This window comes from Phyllostomus discolor, chromosome 6 (genome assembly GCF_004126475.2).
Source record: "Phyllostomus discolor isolate MPI-MPIP mPhyDis1 chromosome 6, mPhyDis1.pri.v3, whole genome shotgun sequence".
In the NCBI taxonomy this organism is placed as follows: Eukaryota; Metazoa; Chordata; class Mammalia; order Chiroptera; family Phyllostomidae; genus Phyllostomus; species Phyllostomus discolor.
Window position 1 is genome coordinate 119082577 of NC_040908.2, and position 25805 is coordinate 119108381.

The following is a 25805-nucleotide window of genomic DNA, read 5'->3' on the forward strand; positions in this document are numbered from 1 at the left end:
CAAACTACAAGTAGGAAGTGGGCTGATGGTCACCAACGCCACTCCCTGGCAAGAGGACTGAAAGCAACCCTGCTAAAGCAGCCGTGCTTTAAATGAAAAGTATATTTTAGGTAGAGATAGGAGCCATGTGGTCCTAGGAGACTTCAGCAACTCATGTAGAAATCTTTACTAAGTCTATGCTAAATCCTGGGACTACAAAAGTCAGGCACAACCTCAGTTCTAAAACAGAGTGAAGTGAGAGGGGAAGAGAAGGCAAGAGGGACATCATGTTAACTGGTGTGGTAGACAGACTTTTAAATGAAAGAAGAGGATTCCCAGCTTTGTAGAATAGTTTAAACCGAAACTATCAGAAGGAAGGAAAATGGTCAAGAATGCCCTCATGGTAAATCTAAGAGAGAAGAGTAAAAACTAGTTTTCAAAATTTTAAACTAAACAAAAATCTAAACTCTCTGAATCCCCTAGTGAGGACAAGTCAAGCTGTTTCTATTTACTTTTCAAGAATCTGAAATATCTATATGAAGAACCATGCTTGGCTTTGAGTTTTCCAGTATTAAAAATCTGAAAAGCTCAAAAATTGTGCTAAGAAGACAAGAGCCTCCAAATTCATAACAGGAAATGTGGCATTTTCCCAGATTATTCTCTGGCTTCAATGAAGAAAGAGAATGGGGACCACACTGCAGCAGCAGGATTTATAAATATGAATTACAGGATAAGATGATTTTCCAAACATCTGTCAGAAGTTAATTTGATCCAAGAGAAAGGGGAAAAAAAGACTCAGAGGGAAGCCAAATATAGTGACTAATGCATGGAACTTATGTGGACTTCAGTGGGTTGATGGCCTCATGGGCATTGCATGCCCACTCTGCAATAAATACCAAAAGTCTGTGCAATTTATACCATTCAAAGCACATTTTCATGGACTCTCTCATTTCATTCTCACAATGCGCATAGTGGATATCTCTGGTTAAATATAAAGGTAGAGACTTGATACTGTGAAATGCTATTTGAATTCGGAAGAAATATGGAGAGGCCTCACAGCATAGTGGTTAACAGAAAAGGCCTATGAATGCATCAGACCTGGGTTTGAATCACGGACCTGCTACCTTGCCAGCTATGCAATCTTGGATCGGTAGTTTAATGTTCTCTTCCAGGGTGTTCCATCTGTAAAATGAGGCTCTAACTGCCTTGTGGAGTTGTCACACAGGTTAAATAGGAATAGGTGAAGTAGCTGGTACAGTATCTGATACAAAATAGGCACTCAGCAAATAAAACTAGCAATAGCTCTCTAGCTACCTGGGGTAGTACTGTGACTAGGATATCACATCAACTCAAACAATTCAGAAACTAAGTTTTACCCTGGACTTAAACTGAGCTCACATGTACCTAGACATTTTATAACAAAGCAGGCAGCTATTAGAAACTGCCCCTGAGGATTTGTCTAGTCTTCGTTTCTTATACTTTGTAATAGGAGCAAGGGGGTTACAAGGAAAACTGAATAGGATATGTGTAGGAATGAGGTATTTTTATCATTTTTCTAACTTTTGCTTCAAACCTGTACAGAAATTATACCATAGCTCGTTCTCTGTTGTTAAAACACAGGCTGCTTGAGACACTTAATCCCTGTTTCTGAATGTTCTGCTTGTGTACTGTGTGGAGCGTGCTTTGGAAACAAGTTAGCATCCATTAATTTGACTAACAAGAGGAAATAGCCACTTCTAAATTTCATAGTCCCATAAGGTTAACTAGATGGAAATCTCTTTAATTTTTCTAGGTTTCAGCATCTTTATCCTAAAAATGAAAATACTAACACTTGCCCACCTGAGTTGCTGTAAGTTAAAGAAGATATCTCTAACAGCATATAATCACAATCATGGTTAATCAAGTTAAATGATGAAAGAAACCTCAAAAAGAAATTAAATGATGAAAATCAACTAGCCATCACTTTTACACAGGAGACGTGGTATGACAAAGAAAGTGCATTATCTAGAAATAGAGAGATGTGTTCTGATCCTCATTCTGCCACTAACTCTTCCTTGCTGTCTTGTCCATTCATTTACTCTCCCAAATGCTTATGGTGTACCTATTAGATTCCTGCTACTAATGCTACTAAAACTACAAATAACAGATGCTCTACCTTCCTAACAGGCTATTGTAACAATGGAGTGAAATACTTTATAGGCAAATTCTTAAAGATAAAAGAGCTATGAAAGTATGTAGTGATTTTATGCTATCATATATTACATACATATGATATTATAACAGCTATGCCTACGTGATCTTCTCTAGCATGAAACTAACTTGCCATGTCAGGTCCAAGAGATTATGAGGTTTCCTGAGCCTCAGTTTCTTCATTCATGAAATAAGGGTGCTGAGCTAGATAACTTTAGTATTCCCTCCAGCGTTTATCAGGATATTCTTACTTCTGAGATGAGAGACCTAAAACTAAGAGAGGTTAAGTGATTTGCTCCAGAAAGACAGTCAGTACCAGAACAAAACTGGGATTAGAATTCCAGTTTTCTACTTTTCAAAAGTATCGTGTCTTGAAAAATATAAAATAAGAAATTTTCATTTGTACAGCTCTCAAACCATGAAACCTGCTGTGTCCTTAAATCGTCAATCTCAGCCTGACTATGTACTTGAGATCATCAAGCTATGGGGCTGCATTTGTGAAATTAATCACCAAATTGCTATTTCAATCTCCTAAATCTCATTCCCAATTACTTGATCCTTTTTACTTGGATTCTACTCCTTTAATTCCTGATCTAATTCTTTTCCATTAAAATAGGAAAGCATTGCCATCTACTGGACTGTGAAGACATTGCTGCTGTAGTTTCTAGTTTGACCAAAGATTTCTTCCCAATATAACCCAACAGTTAAGTATAACAATATGAGTTAGATAAAAATAAAATTTAAAAAAATTGGGCTGGAGGTAAAGCAAGGTGGGGGAAAGAAATAGCTTCCCCTCAAGGTTTTTAATCTCAAAATTATTGCTATGATAGTCTTAAATATAGCAGCATGCACCTGCATTCATTAACAAATATTTATTGTGCACCCATTACCAGCCAGATAGAAGGAACACAATGTTGACAGAAAGATAAGCATTAAGGACGTAATCCCTCTTGTCCTAAGGTTTAGAGACTCACGAGCAACAGTTTCTATTTATAATTGAGCACCATTCACATGCCAGGCTGACGACATACATTATCATCTTTAATCCTCAGAAACAATTTATGATGAGGTAGAAATCATCTCCATTTACAGTTGAAGAGACAAACACAGACATGACTCAGTTTGTCCCCGATCTCTCTCACAGGTAAAGAGCAGTAGTGCCTGAAATTAAACTCACATCGATCTGACTCCAAAACCCATATTCTTAACCACTAGGAGTGTGCATTCACCCAGGTGGCTGACAGCATCCTCCTAGAAAGAGTAGTTGCCAAAAGGAAATTCAGGCAAAGATCATCTTACACATCTACATTAAGGGCATAACTCCTGAACTTGGGTCTCAAAGGGTTCCAACTTATTGGATACAGAGCTGGCCCACCAGCCTCTCAATCCACCCTGCCCCCCACCCCCCACACCACCGCCACCCTGCAGTTAAATCCACTCAGAAAACATCGCACCTGGCCACCTGGCCTATTCACCAGCCACCATCCACCCCAACTTCAAGTCACAACAGTGTCCCTTTTATAGTCCCCAAACGTCTGAGAAAGCACCTCTTCCTAAGGTGCTCTTCAAATTATTTAAGGGTCTGCTATGATTCACCTGCATTATCTGTAATATCAGATATATATCCCAAGTAGTTGATATCCAAAACAATTTTCAAACTAAAACTATTTGTAAACTAGTGCTCTTCTGGTATATATGTGGTTTTATCTCAACTAGAAGAATACATGTTTGTGAATATGTGTCTAATACATTTGTACCCCACAACACCTGTGAGATAATAAAATATATATAAATTGGTCTCTGGCCCCAGTTCCTGGCACAGAGCTCCTAAAACCCTTGTAATTCTCCTAAGTGATGAGTCTACAAAGCATCTTTTGTGGCAATATTTGGCCTCCCAACACAGGGCTCCTAAAATCCTTTCTCCATTCCTAGGTGAAAGGAGTGCCCTTTGTTCTAATGAGGAAACAATGAATGAGGGCTGGTCACCTGAAAGGCCAAGCCATGATCAGAAGCTTGGAATTTTCAGCCCTGCCCTCCAGTCTCTTAAGAAGGTTCTGAAGGGCTGAGAATGGAGTTCATGATTGATCATGCCTACATGATGAAGCCTCCATAATACCCCAAAAGTGTGGAGTTCAAGTTGGCCTACACATACACACTAGGAGGGTGATGTACCCCAGCTCCACAGGGACAGAAGCTCCTACGGTCAGGGCCCTCCCAGACCTTGCCCTATGCATCTCTTCTACCTGGTTGTGTTAATCTGTATCCTTTATCAGATTCTTTAATAAGCTGGTGATTGTAATTGTGTTTCCATGAGTACTGTGAGCCACTCTAGCAAATTAAACGAACCCAAAAAGGGGTCACTGGAACCCTGGATATAGAGCTGGTTGGTCAGAGGCACAGCTGATTACCTGGGATTGTGGCTGGCATCTGAAGTGGGAGTAGATGGGACAGTCTTAGGGACTGAGTCCTTGCCCTGTTGCATGTGGCCCTATCTCCAGGTAGCTGTGTTAGAATTGAGTTAAATTGTGGGACACCCAGGTGGTGTCTCAGAGAATGACCTGTCAGTGTAGGAAAAAACCTCCAAGTGTCAGAAGTGAAGTGCAAGTGGTAAAGGAGACACGGAGGGATGAGAACATAGTAGGGAAGAGTTGGACTTTCCCTACAACAGGAGGGAAAGACTGCATTGTTTTTCCCTTTCAGTGCCCTGTTAAATAAAGGGCACATAGTAGGTATTTCATATTATAGACATAAAAAAATTATGATTCACTTTTACAACTAAAGATAGTTTTCATAATCATTTATTCAATTATCTCCTTGTGCCCATTAAATATTCAAGAGTTCACCATCTGTATGTCAAATAAATGAAATTTCACAACACAAAATTAACAAGAACACATTGCTCTCCCTGGCAATGCCAGCAGAGGTCGCTGAACAAAGGGCTCAGACCTGCAGCACAAGCAGTACTGAGCCTGAAGTCCTCGTCTGTTACAGTGGACACATTCACTAGGTTCCTAAAAACTCAACAGTTTTCTAAAGTGAGCAGAGCCTTCATGGGAAACAAATTTTAAAAAGAGGCAAAAGTTTGAGCAAATAATTTCAGCTTTTAGACCCATGGTAGCTGAAGGCACTTTAAGTAATACAAACAGAAGGAGGATTGACTGCAACATAATCATCGTAGAGTAACTGTAAATGTTTGTGGTGACAGCTAAGTTAAAGAACAAGAATGCTGAAGAACAAGTCAACAAAAATTTTAGTCACTATTTTAAAATTTGCTTTAAAACACACTTCCTTATTGCTTCGCAAATGTAACTCTTCCTTCTTCTGCATAGAACACACGTTCTTAAAATGCAATCCCATTCTTGAAGTCTTGTTGCTTCAGTCTTTTTTAAATCCTTCATGAAGTATTTCCACACAGACATGATACCCATTTGCAATTGCTGTGATTATAAGCAGTTCTGGACTTATTTCTACCACTGTACTACATGTTCCTGTTTATAATTTTCTTTCCATTTGTTTTCCTTTTCTGTCTACTATCAATTTGACAGAATTTTCAACTCTTTATATTCCCTTTTCTTCCTCTACTAATTAAAAATCTGTCTTCTCTGTTTCCAGCCACCAGTAGGTATCTTTACATTTTTAACAAGCGCACTTGACCACTGAGCATTCTAAGAAATTCTGAAGTGGCTGAGCATCTCTCTCTCCCCTCCTCCCACACTAACCAGGGCTGCAGTCAGTCTCAATTCTTTAAACCCCTCCCTCACCTTATCATCCTTGTCTAGAGTGTGCTTCCCAAACTCGGTGGGAAGTACCAGTTGCTTTTTCTTTAATCCCTTGTGAATTGATACTTTCGTAAAATACAATAAAAAGGCATCACGTCAAATAATGTCAAATCGCCACAGAAGTTCTGAAACACCCACTCTCACTTTTTATACTTGCCATACCACAAACTGGTAGCAGCCAGTTCTTGGACTAGCTCTGGTCCACAGGCTCCGTTTTGAATAACAATGGTCTAGTCTGTCTTACCTTAAAAGCCATATGCTAACTATATATTAGTCTTCGTTTGCTTGTTCTTTACAGACAGCATTTAATTAAATTCACCAATATTTTAAACATTTTTATGCACCTTGCTGTAACCCGCTGTTACTAGTCACACCTTCCCCTTGGAACCACTTCCCCATCCACATTATTCAGTACACTACAGACAAAGGGCCTGTGGATGGTAAACTCTCAACCTCTGTCTGTGCCTTTAAAACTTCTGTCACCTGCACTCTCGACTGAAAGTCCATTAGAAATAGAATTATATATTATCAGTTAACAGAACTTTGAAGACACATTCCTTCTGGCATCTACTGTTGCTGAGGAGAAGCTGGCTGTCGCCCTAATTCGTGTAGTGCTCCCTTTTTCTCTGCTAGCTTTTAAGATATTCCCTCTAAAGTATCCTTAAAGAGTGGCAGTGTCTCTCTGAGGCATCTCAGGGAGAGCCCTCGCTCAGTTTTAGTGCTCCTTTGGGTTAATTTTGCCCAGAGGAGTCCATCTTTCCATTTGTTTCAAGGATGTTTAGTATCTTGCTTTTTTTTCTGTTTTAGCAAGGTAGGTCCTCTTTAAATTTCTCCAATTTCACCAATCGTTGCTTTTTGTTTGGAGTAGCAGAGGGTCTCAAAGTATGCACTTATGCTGCCATCCTGACTGGAAACCCTGCTTTCTTAATAAAGAAAAAAAATGCCTTTTTAAGGTCCCGTCTCCACATCAGGTGTTCATCTGGAAGCTGGTGCAGGGGCAAGACAAGTAGGACTTACAAATTTATAAAACTCCTTAACTGAAGGACTTTAGAATAAAAGGTACCAATATGACAATCATATATTCAATAAACATCTTTCGACCATTTGGTCTGGAATCTCAGCTCTGCTACTTAGTAGCTGTGTAATCTTGGGAAAGTGACTTAACTTCTCTGTGGCAGCTTCCTCTTCTGTACCAGGACAATTCTGACGTTTAAATAAGGTAAAACACACGAAGCACTTAGCACAGTGCCTGGCACATAGTGCTCGCTAAAATTAGCCACTGTTATGATCGCTAGGGGGAAACACTATGCACTCCCAGTGTCCACAGAAAAGAGAACCTCCCACTCCGTCTCCTAGGGAAGATGGTAATAGACCAAGTGTCCAAAGAACACTCCCCGTTTCTCCGAATCCTTCACGCACTCCTCCCTGTGCGGGCAGACAACCTGCCTGATTGCTGGGGTAGGGAGAGGAACCTGAGGCTCGGCTGCCTCAGCTCTTTCTGCCGCTCTCCTCCCATCAGGAGCAGCCTGTCTAAAGCACAGGGAAAGTCGGCTTTGGGCACGGAGGATCAGGCTTTGTCCGTATAAGGGGAAGACACCAGTTTTGCTTGTTTTATTTTATTTTTGTGGGGGGAGGTTAAATTTGGAAGGAAGTATATATAAGTTCTTTAGTCGAGGAATTTACCATATTTTGCTGTGTATAATGCACACATTTTGCCCACATTTTTGAGGGAAAAATAAAGATGCACATCATAGATGGGTAGTGTCAGGATGAGGGGGGCAGGACAAACATGGCGGCTAAACTATAACCCGGCAGGGCTCGAGGAGAACCACCAATGATATATTGCTGCTTTGTTCAAAGGGGACCAATCCCCAGCCCCCACGAAGAGAGCCCACCAAGATAAAACCCCGCCTTACTCCCTGCGCGGCGCGGCTTTCTCGGCCCCCACCATGCTGACCAGGAAATCTCGCTCAGGTGTGCAAACCCCAATAAACTCTATACTGTATAGCTTTGTGTGGCTGATTGGCATTTATTCCTTGGCGGAGGTTAAGAAACCTTTCAGGTAGTACTAATTCCATATCTATATAAATGTTTTTAAATCTTTTATTTACACTTGCGTGTTAAAAGTGTAACTCTAGAAAGCAATAATGATACCTGTATACAAAATAATACCCTGGAATACGATAATTGGTTTTGTTTCTAAATATAAATAAATAATTGAATTTAAAAATTAAAGCAAAAGATTTTTCCCCCCTAAAAATCTGGGCCCAAAACACTGGTGTGCATCACACACAGGAGCACATTATGCACGGCAAAATACGGGTTAGCCACATTTGCCAATTAGTTTGATCAGCAATAAAGCCCGTTTATTCCAAACCAGGAAGAGGACAAAGCGGTAAGTTGTTGGCCTGCTCACAACCTCAACTGCCATTCCCTCTGCTCCAGGGCTCCTGGGGAGATCCAACACAGTGACAGACATAAGGGTCTAAACCAGTGTTTGACAGGCAGCAACATTCAATGGGTGCGGTCATTGTGCTAGATGGGGAGTTGGTTACCAGTGGCAGGAGAAACCCGATCCCTCAACAGGGTCAAGGTGCCTGACCCTGTAGAAGGGACACCACAGACAACACCAGCAGCAGTCCCACACCCTCTCAGTAACTCAAACACTTTTACAAAGCAAATACCCAGCCCCAAGAACTATGATAGGTACTTTGAGATCAAAATTACACACAGAAATCTGTCCGTAAGACACTTACAGACTAGAAAGGAAGAGTTGTAAAGTGGTATATTTTATGTCAAAGGTATACATAAGGAATTGAAATACAACAGGATCTCAGATGAGGAGGGTGGAAAAATAAAGAAGAAAAGGGTGTCTATCACAGCTTGAACTGAGTTTTTAAGAAGTGACTGGGAATAGCTTCCATTATGCCAAACCCAATGAGCAATTTTCAATTCTCATCCTAATTTGACTACTCCCTCCCATTGAAACAACACAAATCTGTATCACTGTTAGGCTAAAAATCCTTCAGCACACTCCACTATTAGGATATAATCCTATAAAAGGTTCTGTATGACAGGGTCCATACCTACCTCCCCAGCCTCACCTGGGTCATTCTCCTTCACCCCTCTAACCTTCCTTCAGTCCCTAAAGCACACCACGCCCCCTTCTACAACTGGCCCTCCAGCATGTTACCCTCCTCTGCCTGCAGTGATCTCTCATTCCCTCCACGTGGTTCACTTCCCCTGATCCTTGGAACTGTAACCTTAAATGCCAAGACCCCAAAGAGACCTTTCTTGAGCCACTAGAGTAGGTAATAAGGTCATCATGACACGCTTTTATAGCACTGACAATCATTTGAGTTTATATATTTATTGTTAGGTTCCTTCATGAATGTCTCCCTCTTCCACACACTCCATAACAGGAAAATATACATTTGCTCACCGTTGTACCCTCAGCACTTACAACACAGTGGTTAACATTCAGCAGGTGCTCAATAAACAGTTGTCACAACAATGGAGCATTCTAATAAAGGGATCTCAGACAACCAGAACTATGGAACAGCATGATCACGAAGAGCAAATGATGTAGAGAACATACGGCATTGGTCTGCGATCACTATTAAGTGGAATACAGACCATGAATCACCTGGCATTGCACCATCAATAGCAGGTACTCAGTAAATATAGATTCTCTTCCCTCTCCTTTCTCTCATCATTTTTAGAAATGGAGATCGCATTAACTATAATATAAGTTGACTCCTCATTTCTTAGTTTTACTGGAAGTTGTAAAAGATATCTGAAACATTTAATACTATTGCATTGCATTTAATCAAAATTCACCATTCTTTCTTAATCCCCAAAGAATTATGTAGAATAAGAAAGAGCAGTTCAGATTTTCTTTGAGGAAAATGAAGATAATTTAGATTTAGAAAAGACGAATTGGAGTGGTTACAAACTAAGTTTTCATTTTTCAGGCATTCACCCTAAGCCACACTAAGCAACAAGTTTGCAATAATACTTAAGACATGGTCCTGTTTACACAGAGCATTTTGCCCTGTAAGTCACAGCATACCCACACTAAACAAAACTCCTAGCACTGGGAAGGTCCTCTTACCTTATGTTCAAATGGAGCACCATAGTAGCCATCATTCAGCCCAAAAATTATTTCATTTTGGTTGCGGGCATGAATCTAAGAGAGGAAGAAAACATACTATTAGTTCTTCTCATTCTAACCAAGCTTCAATAAGATCAGAGAATGACAGCTGCAACAGGGTACTCCGGCGCTGAGAACCAGGCTGGCTGTACCTAACAAGCCAGCAGAAGACTAATCACTGTCATCGGACCAGGTAACCAACTGAGAGCGCCTTGCTGTAGTCAAAGGCCTCACAAAACCTTCACGTGAGATCACAGGCACCACCATTCACGTGCATTTTCCACAAACACTTCTTGAGGTTGTTATGGAAAGACTACTGCCAAAGCACAAGGATTTGGAAGCTTTCTCTTATCTCAAAGAAAACACAATCCAGTTAGTCTATAAGAATACCTTAAAAAACATGAATCCCTAGGAAAAAAAATTAAAGATTAATATTTTTATTGTCAAAAAGACAGTTTAAAGATAATATCTAATCCCTAAAATCTTTAAATGTCTGCTTAATTTTTGTCCGCATGCCATTCCCTTCCACATGCAACTGGTTTGCGTTTCAGTCAGGGCCAGCTCAAATTAAACTTCACCCAAGAAGTAGGAAGATTAAAAGTTTAAAACTGAAGAACTAAGATAAAAATTAACTCAAAATAATATAAAATATCCAATTGGGAGACATGAAAATAGATTTAGTTACTTGATCAGGAAGAGCTGTGGCTAAAAAAAAAAATTTAATTGCTTTGGCAGTGAAGCATTAACCCAGGGTTCAAGGAGGGAAAGACAAAAAGAATGACCAGAATAGAATATTCAATCTCTCCTTCCTCTAGCTACAGATGGAGTAGCCAAAGCCAGCAGCAGAAAATTCCTGTGAACATTTATCAAATCTCTACATCTCCTACCTCTATTACTAAAGCAAGTTAATCACATGTTCTCTGTTTATCCACATGATTTACTTAACCAAATACACCATCACCAAAAGATTAGTCTATAATAATAAATGTATAATAAAACTATAAACCTATCTCAAGAAGTATTTCATGTTATGAGAGAAAAGAGAAAGTATTAGAAAGATTAGAAGGGACTTGAAATTTTACAAACAAAATATTGTATACACATATACAGCTAAGGGGATAGAAGATTAAAATCATATGAATCTAAATGTTAACAATGGTTGTAGCTGGGCAGAAGGATTATACATAATTTTTTATTCTCTCCTCGGTGCTTTTCAAAAATTTCCAAAGTGTCCACACAGAACATGTATTACTTTTAAAATTGTAAGAAAATAGACCAGTTGGAGGGAGCCAGGGGGCGGGAACCTAACAGCAAGGGCAAATTTAATATGAAGGTCAAGTTCTCATGACATAAGCTTCATGAAGACGGTATGGAATTAGCTTGCTAAAAAATCAGGGACGACTTGGTTCTAGTACTTGAAACGATAGTGGGCTTAAAAAACAAAATCACCCTGGCTGGTGTGGCTCAGTTGGATAGGCATCATCCCACAAACCCAAAGTTCGCTGGTTTTGATTCTTGGGCACAGCACAGGCCTGGGCTGCTTGTTTGGTCTGGTCGGGGTGCACATGAAAGGTAGCAGATTGATGTTTCTCTCCCTCCCTGCCCCTCTCTCTAAAATCAATAAGCATGTCCTTGGGTGAGGGTATAAATAATCAATTTTTAAAAGATTTTATTTATTTACTTTTTTTAAAGAGAGGGAGAGAGAGAGAGAGAGAGAGAGAGAGAGAGAGAGAAAGGAACATCAATGTGTGGTTGCCCCTCATGTGTCCCCCCACTGGAGACCTGGCCGGCAACCCAGGCATGTGCCCTGACTGGGAATTGAACTGGTGACCCTTTGCTTCCCAGTCTGGAGCTCAATCCACTGAGCCACACCAGCCAGGGCATTAATTTTTTAAAAATCAAGTGATCTGGGTTCTATTTCCAACTTCAACTCTGATTTATTTATCTTTACAGTCCTAGTGCCCAGCACTCTACCCAACTTCTAGTAGTTAATCAGTGTTAGTGGTGCATTCTTTAATTCCTTATCAGCCGACAGCAGAAAATGCTCCTCACTGCATCTTACGGAGCTGTCCTAAACATTAAAAGAGATCATTGAAAATGAAAGTACTTTTAGGAAGTTAGACATGAATAATGTTGGGAGAGGAAAATCTAATAATGTATCAAAATCAAGCAATCATAAAGCTCAAAAAGATCCCTTTGTTCTTGAACTAATAAAAAGAAAAGCATGCTTAATAAACAGGCTGCACAAAATTCCACATGGCTATGTAAATTTCAGTACTGTTAAATTATGTTACTAAGAAATATAGATATACTACACTAAATGATAGTATATGAGTATGATCCTTTAATCATTAATTATAGATCAGTGACCCAACAATTGTGTTAGAATATTAATACAGAGATTACAGAATACAGAGCTCTATTAATCTAACCACAACCTGATACTTGGATCTCTTTATGAAAAGACAGCTGACTAGAGCTAATGAAATGAATAATAAACATAGTCTGAGCAATGATTCAGCAATAGCCTACACCCCCCCAAACTCTGACCTTTAGCAAATCACTTAATCTCTCTAGGCTTCTGTGTTCTCACTTTGAGTAAAATAACAAAACTTGCTCATAAAGGGCTCAGGCCATTGTGTGCATGTAAAAGGGTTGTATAAATATAAAAAGATACCCAAACAATGAAAAGGTATACAATTACTGTTGTTATCGATACAAAGTTCTAGCCACTTAAACTAAGCACAAGAAGCCCACAATTACAAAAGGCCCACGTAAGCAGTTCAACAAACGCTCCAAATTCCCACCTTGAACAGATCTATTTTCAAACTCCTTTGTCTCTTTGTCATCAAAATCCAAGCCAAGACCAACTTAGTTCATGACTTCTGGGTAAAACATCCTGATTCACTCCATTTCCTCTAAAGACGAGTCAGGAAACGGGTTACAGCTACAGCTCTGGCACAAACCAGTCTGTGACTTTGGACAAGTCGCATCATCATTCTGGGCCTAGTTCCCTCAACTAAAAATGAATGAACTGGATTATGATCTTACTTGTGTGCCTATCCACACCTTTTCTCCTTTGGCTAATTCCAATACATCATTCAAAATTCACTAGGACTATCAACCAAGTTAGTCCACTTAACATTTGTAAAACATTCCATTCAATGATGGCAGAATACACATCACATGTACGTGAAACATTCATTCACCAAGATAGATAATATCTTCTGGGCCATAAAATAAATCTCAAAAAAGTCCCAAGGACTGCTATCATACAAACTATTTCCTCTAAACTCAACAGAACTGAAGTACAAATCAACAAAAAAAGGAAGTCTGGAAAGTCTACAAATGTTTGAAAATTAAACAACATACATCTAAATAACCCTTAGGTCAAGAAGAAATAAAAGGGAAATTTTTAAATATTCTTAATTAAATAAAATCAAAATACAGTATCAAAATTTGTGGGTCACAGCTAAAGCAATGCTTAGAGAAAAATTTACTAAATGCTTCTTTTAGACAAGAGAAGTTTCCAATCAGTAATCCAGGATGCTGCCTTAAAAAAACTAGCAAAGAACAACAAATTAAACCCAAAGCAAGCAAAAGCAAGAAATTAATAAGGATAAAAGCAGAAATCAGTGGAAGTGAAAACAATAACAATAAAGATATTCAATGAGACAAAACGCAATTTTTTGAAAAAATAGTAAAATTGGTAAATCTCTACTCCTAATGATTTTAAGAGAGAAACCATGAAAAGCAACAATAAAAAAAGGAAAGCATCATCATATCCTACATACATGAAATGGATACAGTAATATTGTGGCAATTTTTATAGCAATAAACTTGAAATTTCAGGTAAAATCAACAAATTCTTTGGAAGACAACCCATCCAAGTCCACTTAAGAAGACACAGATAACCTGAAGAGCCTCTGACCTAATAAATTGAAGTCATACTTCTAAACTTTCCCATAAAGAAATCTTTTTTTCTTTTTTTAATATATTTTATTGATTATGCTGTTACAGTTGTCCCATTTCCCCCCTTCTCTCCCCTCCATCCTGTACCCCCCTCCCACCCACATTTCCCCCTTTAGTTCATGTCCATGTGTCATACTTATGAGTTCTTTAGTTTCTACATTTCCCGTACTATTCTTGCCCCCCCCATCTATTTTCAACCTACATTCTATGCTACTTATTCTCTATACCTTTTCCCCCTCTCTCCTCCTCCCACCCCCTTGCTGCTAACCCTCCATGTGCCCTCCATTTCTGTGGTTCTGTTCCTGTTCTAGTTGTTTACTTAGTTTCTTTTGGTTTTGCTTTAGGTGTGGTTGTTAATATTTGTGAGTTTGCTGTCCTTTTACTATACATGTCTTTTCTTTATCTTCTTTTCTTAGATAAGTCCCTTTAGCATTTCATAAAATAAGGGCTTGGTGATGATGAACTCCTTTAACTTGACCTTATCTGAGAAGCACTTTATCTGCCCTTCCATTCTAAATGAGAGCTTTGCTGGATAGAGCAATCTGGGATGTAGGTCCTTGTCTTTCATGACTTGGAATACTTCTTTCCAGCCCCTTCTTGCCTGTAAGGTCTCTTTGGAGAAATCAGCTGACAGTCTGATGGGAACTCCTTTGTAGGTTACTGTCCCCTTACCTCTTGCTGCTTCTAGGATTCTCTCCTTCATTTTTACCTTGGCTAATGTAATTATGATGTGCCTTGGTGTGTTTCTTCTTGGATCCAACTTCTTTGGGGCTCTCTGAGCTTCTTGGATTTCTTGGAAGACTGTTCCCTTTGCCAGATTGGGGAAATTCTCCTTTATTATTTGTTCAAATACGTGCTCAATCTGTTGCTTTTCCCCTTCCGATTCTGGTACCCCTATAATTCGGATATTGGAACGTTTAAAGGTGTCTTGGATGCTCTTAATCTTTTCCTCAATTTTTTGAATTCTTATTTCATCATGCTTTCCTGCTTGGTTGATTCTATCTTCCTTCTGGTTCACTGTATTGTTTTGAGACTCATATTCCTTCCTTTCACTATTGGCTCTCCTCCGCGTGTCTTCCTGCATCTGTTTTATGGTAATCTGCATTCTTTCATCTAAATTTCGTCCAAAATCCACCAGTTCCGTGAGCTTTCTGATCACCAGTGTTTTGAACTGCGCATCTGATAGATTGGCTAATTCTTGGTCGCTCAAAAGGATGAGTCCTGGGGGACTGATCTGCTCTGTTGAAAACATATTTTTTTTTCCCCGTCTCTCCTTTTTTTTTTTTTCCGGTCTGGTTGCTCTTGTTACGGTGGGGGGCGGAGCCTTAGGTGCTCTCCGGGGCTGGGCACCCCAGTCGCAAGATTGTGACGTTATATGTGGGGGTGGGGCGGGAGCAGGGCGGGGGAAAACAATGGCGGTAGTTCCGTTCCCCTGGACTCAGACCCTTGTCTGGGCTTCTGGGCCGCGAGTTCTGCCCTGGTCCACAATCGCTACTCCTCTGGGTCTGCCAGCTGCAGCTTGCGTACTCAGGGATCACCGCTGCCTTCTTGCGCGCCGGATGGCTTTTGCGCTGATTTCGCGCCAAACCTTCCCCCGACCTCCGCACGCCGCCCACCCGAGCCAGCCCCGAGCCAGCCCCGCGCCCGCCCAGCTCGTCTTCTCCTACCAGTCCGGATGAACGCGTCTACTTCAACTTCTTGGCTGCCCGACTTCCATTCAGATAAATCCTCTGCCGGATCTGGGTGTTATTCTGATAGTAAATTATTGTTGTAAATTATTGGTTTTCTAATCTTGGTTGTACGAGGAGGTACGGTGCGTCCACCTATTCCTCCATCTTGCCGGAAGTCCCCATAAAGAAATCTTAACACCCAGATGGCTTCACTAAAGATTTCTATCAAACATTTTCTAAATAAATAACAACTCTACAGAAATTCCTCCCAAAAATAGAAGAGTAAACACTTCCCAATCCATTTTATGAGATCAGCATTACTCTGATAATAAAGCAGGCAAGGACATTTCTAGAAAATGCACACCGATATCCTCCATGGAATTAGATGAAAAAAGCCTTAGTCGAATGTTAGTGAATCAAATCCACTCCAAATGAAAAGAAACTTCCTCAACCTGATAAAAGTCTCTACAAAAATGTATAGTTAATACACTTAATAGTGAAAGACTGAATACTTTCCCCCAAGATCAGGAACAAAACAGGGATGCCCACACTACACTTCTACCTTTTTAACACAGTACTGAGATCTTAACCAGTGAAATAAAAAAAAAGACATCAAGACTGGAAAGGAAGAAATCAAACCATCTGTGTTCACAGACGACACGACTGACTACACAGCAATCTACAAAAGGAATCCACAGAGAAAAGAAACTGACAAATCTAATAAATGAGTTAGTAAGGTCATAGAATAAAAGATCAACACAGAAATGTTTCCATACAATAGAAACAAAAATTGGAAACAAGAATATTTCTAAAAGGAATACCATTTAAAATAGCATCAATAAACATGGAATCCATAGGCACAAATCTAACAAAACATTTGCAAGATCTGAATGCTATATGCTACAAAAAAAAAACTGTTAAGTGAAATCAAAGAAGATTTTTACAAATGGAGAGATATCATATCTGTAGATTAAATATTCAATATTTTAAAGATGTCAATTCTCCCCATATTTTCTTGGATTCAGCACCTATCAAAAATCCCGGCAAGATTTTTGGTAGAAACTGTCAAGCTAACTTTAAAGTGTATATATAAAGGCAACAGAACCAGAACAACTTTGAAAAGAGAACAAAGTTGGAGGATTCATATTATCTCCATTCAAGACCACTGAAATTTCAATAACCAAGATAATGCGGTTGGACGGGTGGAGGTAGAAGAGGTCATAAGGGGGATAAGTGGCAATGGAAAAAAACTACAAAAATATATGTATATTAAAAAAAAAAAGCCCTGGCTGGTGTGGCCCAGTGGATTGAGGACTGGCCTGCAAACCAAAGGGTCGCTGGTTTGATTCCCAGTCAGGGCATGTGCCTGGGTTGCAGGCCAGGTCCCCAGTGGGGCAGCGGGAAGGTGGTATATGCGAGAGGCAACCACACATTGATGTTTCTCTCCCTCTTTTTCTCCATCCCTTCCCCTCTGTCTAAAAAACAACAACAACAACAACGTATTTTTCAGACTATAAGACTCGCTCACTTTCTCATTCTCTCTCTCTTGCCCCGCCCCCAAACTGGGGAGGAATAATGGTTGTTAATACTGCTGTTGAGTTCTGTTTACATTTACATTGGTGAGCTATTATGTTATTTATGTTATTAAATATTTTACCACATTTTTTTTCTTCAAAATTTTTTTCCTATTTTCCTCCTCTAAAACCTAGGTGTGTCTTATGGTCTGAAAAACATGGTATATAAAATCTTTTTTAAAAAGATAACATGGTATTGGCATAGGGGCAGACATATTGATCAGTGAAGAGTCCAGAAATAGACCCACACAAATAATTCTCAACAACTGATTTTCAACAAAGATGACAAGGTAAACCAATGGAGAAATGAAGCCTTTACAATGAAGAAAACAGGAACAAATGTTCATCCATCCAATGATAAGCAATGAACCTTGCACTTTATACAAAAGTTAATTCATAATTGATAATAGACATAAATGTAAACATAAAACTCTAAAATTTCTAGAAGAAGAACTGCTTAGGAGAAAATCTTCATGACCTTAGGTTAGGCAAAGATGTCTTAGAGAAGACATAAAAAGAATGAAACACAAGATGAAAAACTGATAGAGTGGACTGTCTCAACATTTAAAACCTTCTGTTTTTTTAGTGACACTTTAAAAAATGAAAAGACCAAGCTACAAACAGGCAGAAAATATCCAGAAATACATATCTTATACAGGAGTTACTCATACCCAGAATACATGCAGAATTTTACAAATCAATAATGAGAATTCAAACTAAATTAAAAATGGGCAAAAGATCTGAATAAACATTTTGCAAACAAGAAAAAAGAAAGAGCATGGGCATACAAGAGAGAAATTGATGGCAAATACACTTTTTTTTAATGCTCAACATCCTTTCATCATTAGGAAAGTTAAAATTAAAGTCACCATGAGATACCACTTCAAACCTATTAAAATGGCTAAAATTTAAAGGCTGACAATAACATGTGCATACATAGACATGGAACTATTATACTATGCTGATGAGAAAGCAGAACGGTAGTCACTTTGAAAAGCAGTACAGCAATTTATAAATTTCAACATACACTTACCATTACGACAATAAATTTCATTCCCAGGTATTTACTCAAGGAAAATGACAGCATATATCAACAAAAACACCTTTATTTAAATATCCATATAGGCATTGTTTACTGTAGTGGTAGTTGATCAGTGTTATACATTTTTCAAATTCACTGAAATGTATGTAAATTACACCTCAACAAACCTAATTCATAAAAAAACAAAAATTTCATTCCACAGTCAGCCTCCCTGACTCTACCCAGGCTTGTCTAAACACCTCTTTCATGTACTCCCACAGCTTTCTATGTAGCGATTCATGTTATCAGTTTATAGTGGGGTGTCAAACTCATTTTCACTGGGGGGTCACATCAGCCTCATGGTTGCCTTCAAAGGGCCAACTGTAATTTTAGGACTGTATAAATGTAACTACTCCTTAACTAGGGGCAAGGAGCTTGGTGCTGCTGCTGGGTAGAAACCAGGTGCCAGGCCAGATAAACCAAGGTGGAGGGCTGTATTTGGCCCGAGGGCCTTGTGTTTGCCACCTGTGGTTTAAGGGGGCCTAACAATCTCCTCTTATCTTTGGATCCTTAACACTAAGACCAATGCCTGGCAGAAAGCAGACCAATGAATCTGAGTGAATCCAATTATCCTCCTCATATATTTTAGTCTTACTTTCCTCTAAAAATTTGCAATTAATTCTATTTTATCTGATTTTCTAGTAGCCTATAAGTTGTTAAACCTATTTCATAGGTAAGTTTTTCATTTCTACAATAATATTGTTTCTAAATGGCTTAAAAAACATGTTTTCTCTTTCTTTTGTTCTCTGTTCTACCAACCTAGCCAGCTTTGTATGATGACACCTGGGTGCTGACACTCTGAAGTTAGGGCAGGTGAGACACAAGCAGAGCCAGGTATTTTAATCAAACGAGCACTTCAGGAGCATGCGAGTTGAAAAGTATGAGGAAGGCCATCTTCTCTGGCCAAACCTCCACCACAACTCTACTGCCCGTAGCCCCACACTCTCATGTTAAGAGTACTATCCTCCACAAAATACAGATGTTCTCAGAAGAACAGTAAACAGGTGCTTAATATCACAGCCTGCCCACAGAGAGCCTACTATGGCCTGAGGGAAGAAAGGGTATGTGGTTCTGCTCTGGGCCCTGGCTGGCCAGCCTAAATGCAACAAGTTTCTGGTACTCAAACAGGAGAAAGGCCCTGAGCCTAAGTTATTATCTTACCATTTTTTATTAAGACCAGATGTAAAACAGAGGGAAAAAATACAAAAATAAAAAAGATTAAGGACTTGTAGCAGGTTAGAATTTAGTTAAGGAAAACATCCATTACATGCATTGTTCTGGTCACTATTAAGAGGACACAAAATGAAGTATGGTAAGCAAAATGAGGGCAGAAATATTTTTAATCTAAAAATATGTTTAAAAGAAACACACACCAAAGATGGCAGCATAAGGAAACAAAGCTTGCCTCCTTGCACAACCACATCGAAATTACAACTAAAATATAGAACTCTCACTCAGAACCATCAAAAATCGAGGTGAATGGAAGTCTGACAAGGAAGGAATTAAAGAAACCACATCCATCCAACTGGTAGGAGGGGCAGAGTCATGGAACAGGCTGGCCCTACACCCACGTGTGGTGGATAAAATTTTGGGAGGGAAATCTCGGGAGCAAGGAATCCCAGCCCCACAGCAGGCCCCACGGCCCAGGGTTCCAGTGCCAGGAAGACAAATCCCTATAACTTCTGGCTGCAAAAACCAGCAGTGATTGAGTTGGTGGAAGAAACTTCTACAGTCCCAAGCAGTTCCCCTTAAAGAACCCACACGGACTTACTCAGACTCACTGAGACTCAGACTCAGGCACCAGTGGCATGCCGGGAGGAGGTGAAGGTCTGGCACCAGGGCAGGAGCTGGGAGACAGCTTCCTCCCAGACAGAAAGGTGGGCAAAGACCATTGTTCCTTATCTGAGCCCTCCCCCACAGAACCATAGAGCCACACAGCTGGCAGGCAGGTGCCACATGAGACTCCATCAACCTGGCTAACACTATTTGCCCCACCCTGGAGATCCCCTGAGACTCTGTCCTACCCAACTTGGATATACCCAAACTGTTAAGCATAACTTTTCCATATGAATGGCTGTTCTTGGCTCCGGCTTCACAACTTCCTAAATCCTATCAAACAAGCAACAGCTGGCCTCAGTAAGCCCCCATCACTGTACCTCTTGCTAAGAAGCCCCAGGCCCAGCACTAGCAGCAGTCAGCCTAGATTCACAGCTTAGCTTCGTCTGGGAATCTCCAAGCCCAGCACAAATAGCACCATCTCAGATGGCTGTATAGCTCAGGCAGGGTGGCCTGGGCAGAACACAGATGGGGGCCAACCTTGGCCTGCACCACCTGGGAAACCCCAGGGCCTGTGCACCCAGTGGACAGGTACAGACCACATCAGACTTATTTAAGAAAATGAAGATCAAAGCTATTAACAATAAAATGTCAATATATACATATCCATCAACAGTTGAATAAAAAAAAACTAAGCAAACAAGAGAGACAGAATCATGGATACGGAGAGCATTTTGATGGTTTCCTGATGGGAGCGAGGTGTAGGGGAATGGGTAGAGAGGTGAGGAGATTAAGAAGTACAAATAGGTAGTTGCAGAATAGCCATGGGGATGTACAGTACAGTACAGGAAATGGAGTAGCTGAGAAACTTACACACATGACTCATGGACATGAACAATGCTGTGGGAATTGCCTGAGGGAGTGGGGGGTGCTGGGTGGAGGGGGCAAAGGGGGAGAAATTGGGACAACTATAATTGCATAATCAATAAAATATAATTGAAAACAATTTTAAAAAAGAAATATACGCTACAACTTATGTATTACTAAATAAAATATTAAGAAACATCAGGGATGTTTGTAGGTATGACTAACATTTTAGGGTTACCTTTAACAGTAGTCCTACGGGCACCACAAAACCAAAATAGCATGCACTCCGAGGTAAAGCAGGGGCGGGGGTCGGACGGCATACACTAGTGTGCTGCAGCACAAAGACAGTGAATTTTTAACTTAGCCCGATCTGGATTTAAATCTTAGCTCCAGCTAGCTGTGTGATCTTAAGCAGTTTCTTAAATTCCCTGAGGCCCAATTTTCCTATCTGGGAAATAACAGCAATTAATATCAACCTTCACAAGGTTGCCATTAACATTAACTATAATAAGCTATGTCTAGGAATGACCAATAGATTTCACTTCACATGCAGTCCTAATGCACTGCTGGTTGCATCCTGGAACACTGTGTTAGAAAGGACCGTGGCGCTACTCCTGAGCTCAGCTGGAAGAGCGCTGTGATCACCTGGCCACATCCCTCACGGGGAATGGGTAGCAGTTTGCGAGCCAGGCGTGTGTCATCCCTGAGCCCCAAAAGCAGTAACTAGCTCTTCTTATTCCTAGAACACCCCAGTGCTTCCAGTCACAAAAGGTGTTTAATATTAACAGTATGTTCCTTGTTCCTTATTTTCAACTTAATTTTCAGATTCTGGGGGGAAGAGCTCCATGAAGACAGAAGAAGCCTGGTGCTATGAAAAAGCATATTCTTTCCTACAAAAAAAAAACCCTTTTAAATTAGCAGATTAGGGTCCTTCTTCATAAGCTTTTCAATTAAAGCTTTTTTTATACCTGATCCAAATTTCTATAATTATGTAAAGAATCATAAAACGTGGGTCCAGAGAAGGGGTTAATATAGAGAAGACAAGTATTTGGAACGCAGCCTCAACATTACCTGCTGACCCAAGTACTTGAGCCCGTCCAAGCAAACTTTCCACTCAATCAGCAGCTGGTAGGCATCCTCCTTCCCACCCCATATCTTCACCACGAAACAGGACACAGACGTATCAAGACGGTCCGGCATTATTCCAAAATCCAGACTCCGCCACGTTGGATTCTGTTGATGGAAACAAAAGCATGCTTTAGGAGCACCCTAACTTGTTTACAGTTCTTTCAATCAGATTGTAGATCATTTTGTTTTTGAAAACCAAAGACCTCATGAGTGTATTAAATTACAAACTTAGGTCAACCAATAAGACACTCCAATTAACACAACAGGGGTGGGTGATAATGGTATTTTAAAACAGCTCTGCTTATTATAGTCATTAAAAGGCGCATATATCCTTAATCATCTGATAATCTATTTCTTTATTCAACAATCAAGGGACACTTATTAAGAACCAACACAGAAACAATGCCCTCAAAGCACCTTGAGCCCACTGGATTCCAACTTCTGTTTGCTGGAGCACACACACAGGAGTGACAGGAGACAAGGCGGGGGCAGGAGGGGGGGGACAGGACAGGGGGGGTGACCTCTGTGCCTTGCCGAAGCAGCTGTCCTCTACTGTGTATGAGGTGTGGGGCCACTGAAAGGTTTTAGGGTTAATGAACTACCACATGCAACGACATGGATGAACCTCACAAATACTACATTCAGCAAAGAATATATGCCATATTTTCAAAACCTGCCAGTTCAAAAACTACCAGAACTAACCTCTGGTGCTAACAGTCAGGACAACAGTTCTCCTTTGGAGGGGGGTGGTAACTAGAGGGAACACACGAGAGGTGCTGATGCTGCATTTCTTCATCTGGTTACACTGATCCCTCTGAAAAGTCATCAGATGATTATTTGTGCCCTTTAACGCGCTGTATCTCAACAAAAAGTAATAGAACTAATTTTTAAAAGACCCAATAATGGGGAAAATACAGCATCTCACAGATCAAATGAAGGTAATTTTAGGTCCTAAAGCCTCAGTAACAGGAGCGGGAGGACCTTCCTGTCCTTCAAATTACACCACCTGAAAAGGGCAGCCATTCACTGGCCTGTGTGTAAGACCCCTCTCTCTGACAGAGCACATGTGCTCTAGAATACAAAATAACCTCAAAACCTCACTGTCAATGATAAGCCCCAGAAAAAGCATGAAATATCCACTGCTCCCCAAAGTAGAAAAAAGTAAAGACTTGGTGAATATATCTGAGAGCTGTATTACAGGAGGGATGAGATTTTGGAGGTAGTAGCTGTATTAAATATTCCCAAATACTTCATTCTAAAATAAATTAAAAACCTTTGGAGTGAACAGTAGTCTTTTGAAGTTATTTCATGTGGCTGTAGACTGGGGTTTCTCTCCTAAGTCAATACAATAATACAGCTCTATGACTATAATAGAGCTATTGTCAGTCTACTTACAGTGGCTTTCCTTTATACTTTTATAAAATAGCTGCCAGGCGATGAGCAATAAGTCCCGAGTTGGTGCATTCAGATGCTGGCAGACACAGTCTGCCACACATTCAAAGATTTATTGCTCAATAATGTTATTGTAAACAACCCATAAAATGATTTTTATTTATATTTATCTAAACACACCAGCTTGCTTTCTAGCAAGAACAAATTATTCAAGTACCTACATCATTTAGGGACCTAAGCCATATTCATCACTAATTCACAGTGGCAGAATGTCAGGATATACATATTGTTAAAAAATTCACGGCCCATTAACTACCCACAGTGAATGTAAAATTATTATTTATTACCAGAACAATTTCTTTATAACAATGATCGTTAACAGCTCAATTCATACCTATTTAATTGAAGAGATACACAAAAATAGAAAATTTTCAAAACACACAAACTAGCTGTCACTGTTCTTAATACTTAATAACAAATGTGTGGTCACAAGAAACACAGCTAAAACTTCATAAAAGGCGTTCCAACTTTCTCAAAACATACAAGACAGCTCACTCTCTTAGGAACTGCATAATGAATTTGTAAGCAGTATTTATTCCTCAGTCCAATAAACTCTTCTTTCCCGTTTCACTCACCTCTATTCAGCTTCATGTCTTGACTCAGGAATTACTTACTGGTAGAAACCTTTACTAACCACCCTATCTCAAACTGAGATAAATAATACTTCTACATATTTTCATAGAATCCTCTTCTTCCCTGGTAAAATAATTGCATGTGCCAATTATATCAGTCTCCCTCCAAATCATGTAGTTGACCAGAACGAAGTAGGAAAACCCTAAACACAATGCACTGTAACATGGAGTAACATAACTTGGCATCACCAAGAGAAGCCAACTCCCTCGTCACAGACTCACACCTGCAAAGATGAAAAGCTAGTTCATTCAGTCACAATTGAACAGAAACATAAACTTTGAGAGTCATTCAGGCCAGTATCTCATAAATGACTATTTGTACTGTTTATGTCCGTTTTTCCCCAAAGATTTAAAAAGAGCTCAGGCAGCCCTGGCTGGTGTGGCTCAGTGGGTTGAGTGCCGGCCTGTGAACCAAAGGGTCGCTGGTTCAATTCCCAGTCAGGGCACATGCCTGGGTTGCTGGCCAGGTCCCCAGTAGAGGGCACGTGACAGGCAACCACACATTGATGTTTCCCTCCCTCTCTTTCTCCTCCCCTTCCCCTCTCTCTAAAAATAAATCAATAAAATCTTTTTTTTTATTAAATAAGAACTCAGGCAGTCTCAATTCCAACATAAATTTATGGTTCTGAAAAATTGTTACATGCTTTCCCTAAAAAACACATGCCCTAGAACTTTGTTTACTCAATTATGAGGCCCATCACTGACTTCTGCTAGTCCAACTCTAGGAGACATTTCATCAGTTGAAGGAGTGTGGTACAGGGAAGCAACAGGATGCTGCAAAAGAGCAAGGCTCTGGGACAGCAGTTTTGAGTCACCGCTAGCTTTACAATCCAAAGTAAGTTCCTCAGCCTGAACCTCAGTTTCCTTAATAAAACAAGCATATTGCTTACCCTGTAGCATTGTTAACAGAATAAGAAACAATACATATATTGCAGCCAGCACCCTACTTGAATTACAAATGTGTACTTAATAATTAATACCCTTTATGTATTAAAAAGCACACATGAATTAGCTGTCACTGTTCTTATTCCCACCATGAGATTTTAAACTTTTTAATAAAAGTTATAAAACTCCCATTTAAAAGTTTATCTAATAATTAATTTTGTAATCATTAAAGATGGATACAAATGGGTTCATTACAATTTGTCCCTTGTGCATGTACAAAATCCACTTTAGAGAATTCAGTTCCTTCCATTCTCACTACTTCTATCATTTTAGTTATTACCAATGATCCTTCAGTCATGTTAAGGCTACAACCTCCTCCTGAACCAAAAATAACAAAGTTCCCAAGAGTTAACAAATAGTTTGGAGGGCATGGCTAGCTGAAGCCAGAGACATTAAAGCTGAATAATACATTTCACCAATAATTATTTTATGCTAAATATATCTTAGAAGAAACCATCACTCCGATGTATAACTTGCAGGCACATCTCCATCATCTAACCTGTCAAAGGTGGATAATTCTTGTTACTCAATGCAGTAAACATTTATTGGCCTTTTCTGGGTAAAGCATTTTACGTCTTTCAGGTGTCTGCTCAAATGATCCTCTTCT

At 39.8% G+C, this 25805-nt stretch overlaps 1 protein-coding gene across 2 annotated transcripts in view; it reads right to left on the reverse strand.

The window, feature by feature from the left end:
* The window catches only part of UVRAG (UV radiation resistance associated), a 297199-nt gene that overhangs the window by 226650 nt on the left and 44744 nt on the right, over positions 1 to 25805 (reverse strand). For both annotated transcript variants that reach the window (XM_028515809.2, XM_028515810.2), the window contains 2 exons: positions 22113 to 22274; positions 10063 to 10137 (listed from right to left, as the gene is read on the reverse strand). In XM_028515809.2, coding sequence (XP_028371610.1) covers positions 10063 to 10137; positions 22113 to 22274 — 237 coding nt within the window. The remainder of the gene's footprint in view (positions 1 to 10062; positions 10138 to 22112; positions 22275 to 25805) is intronic.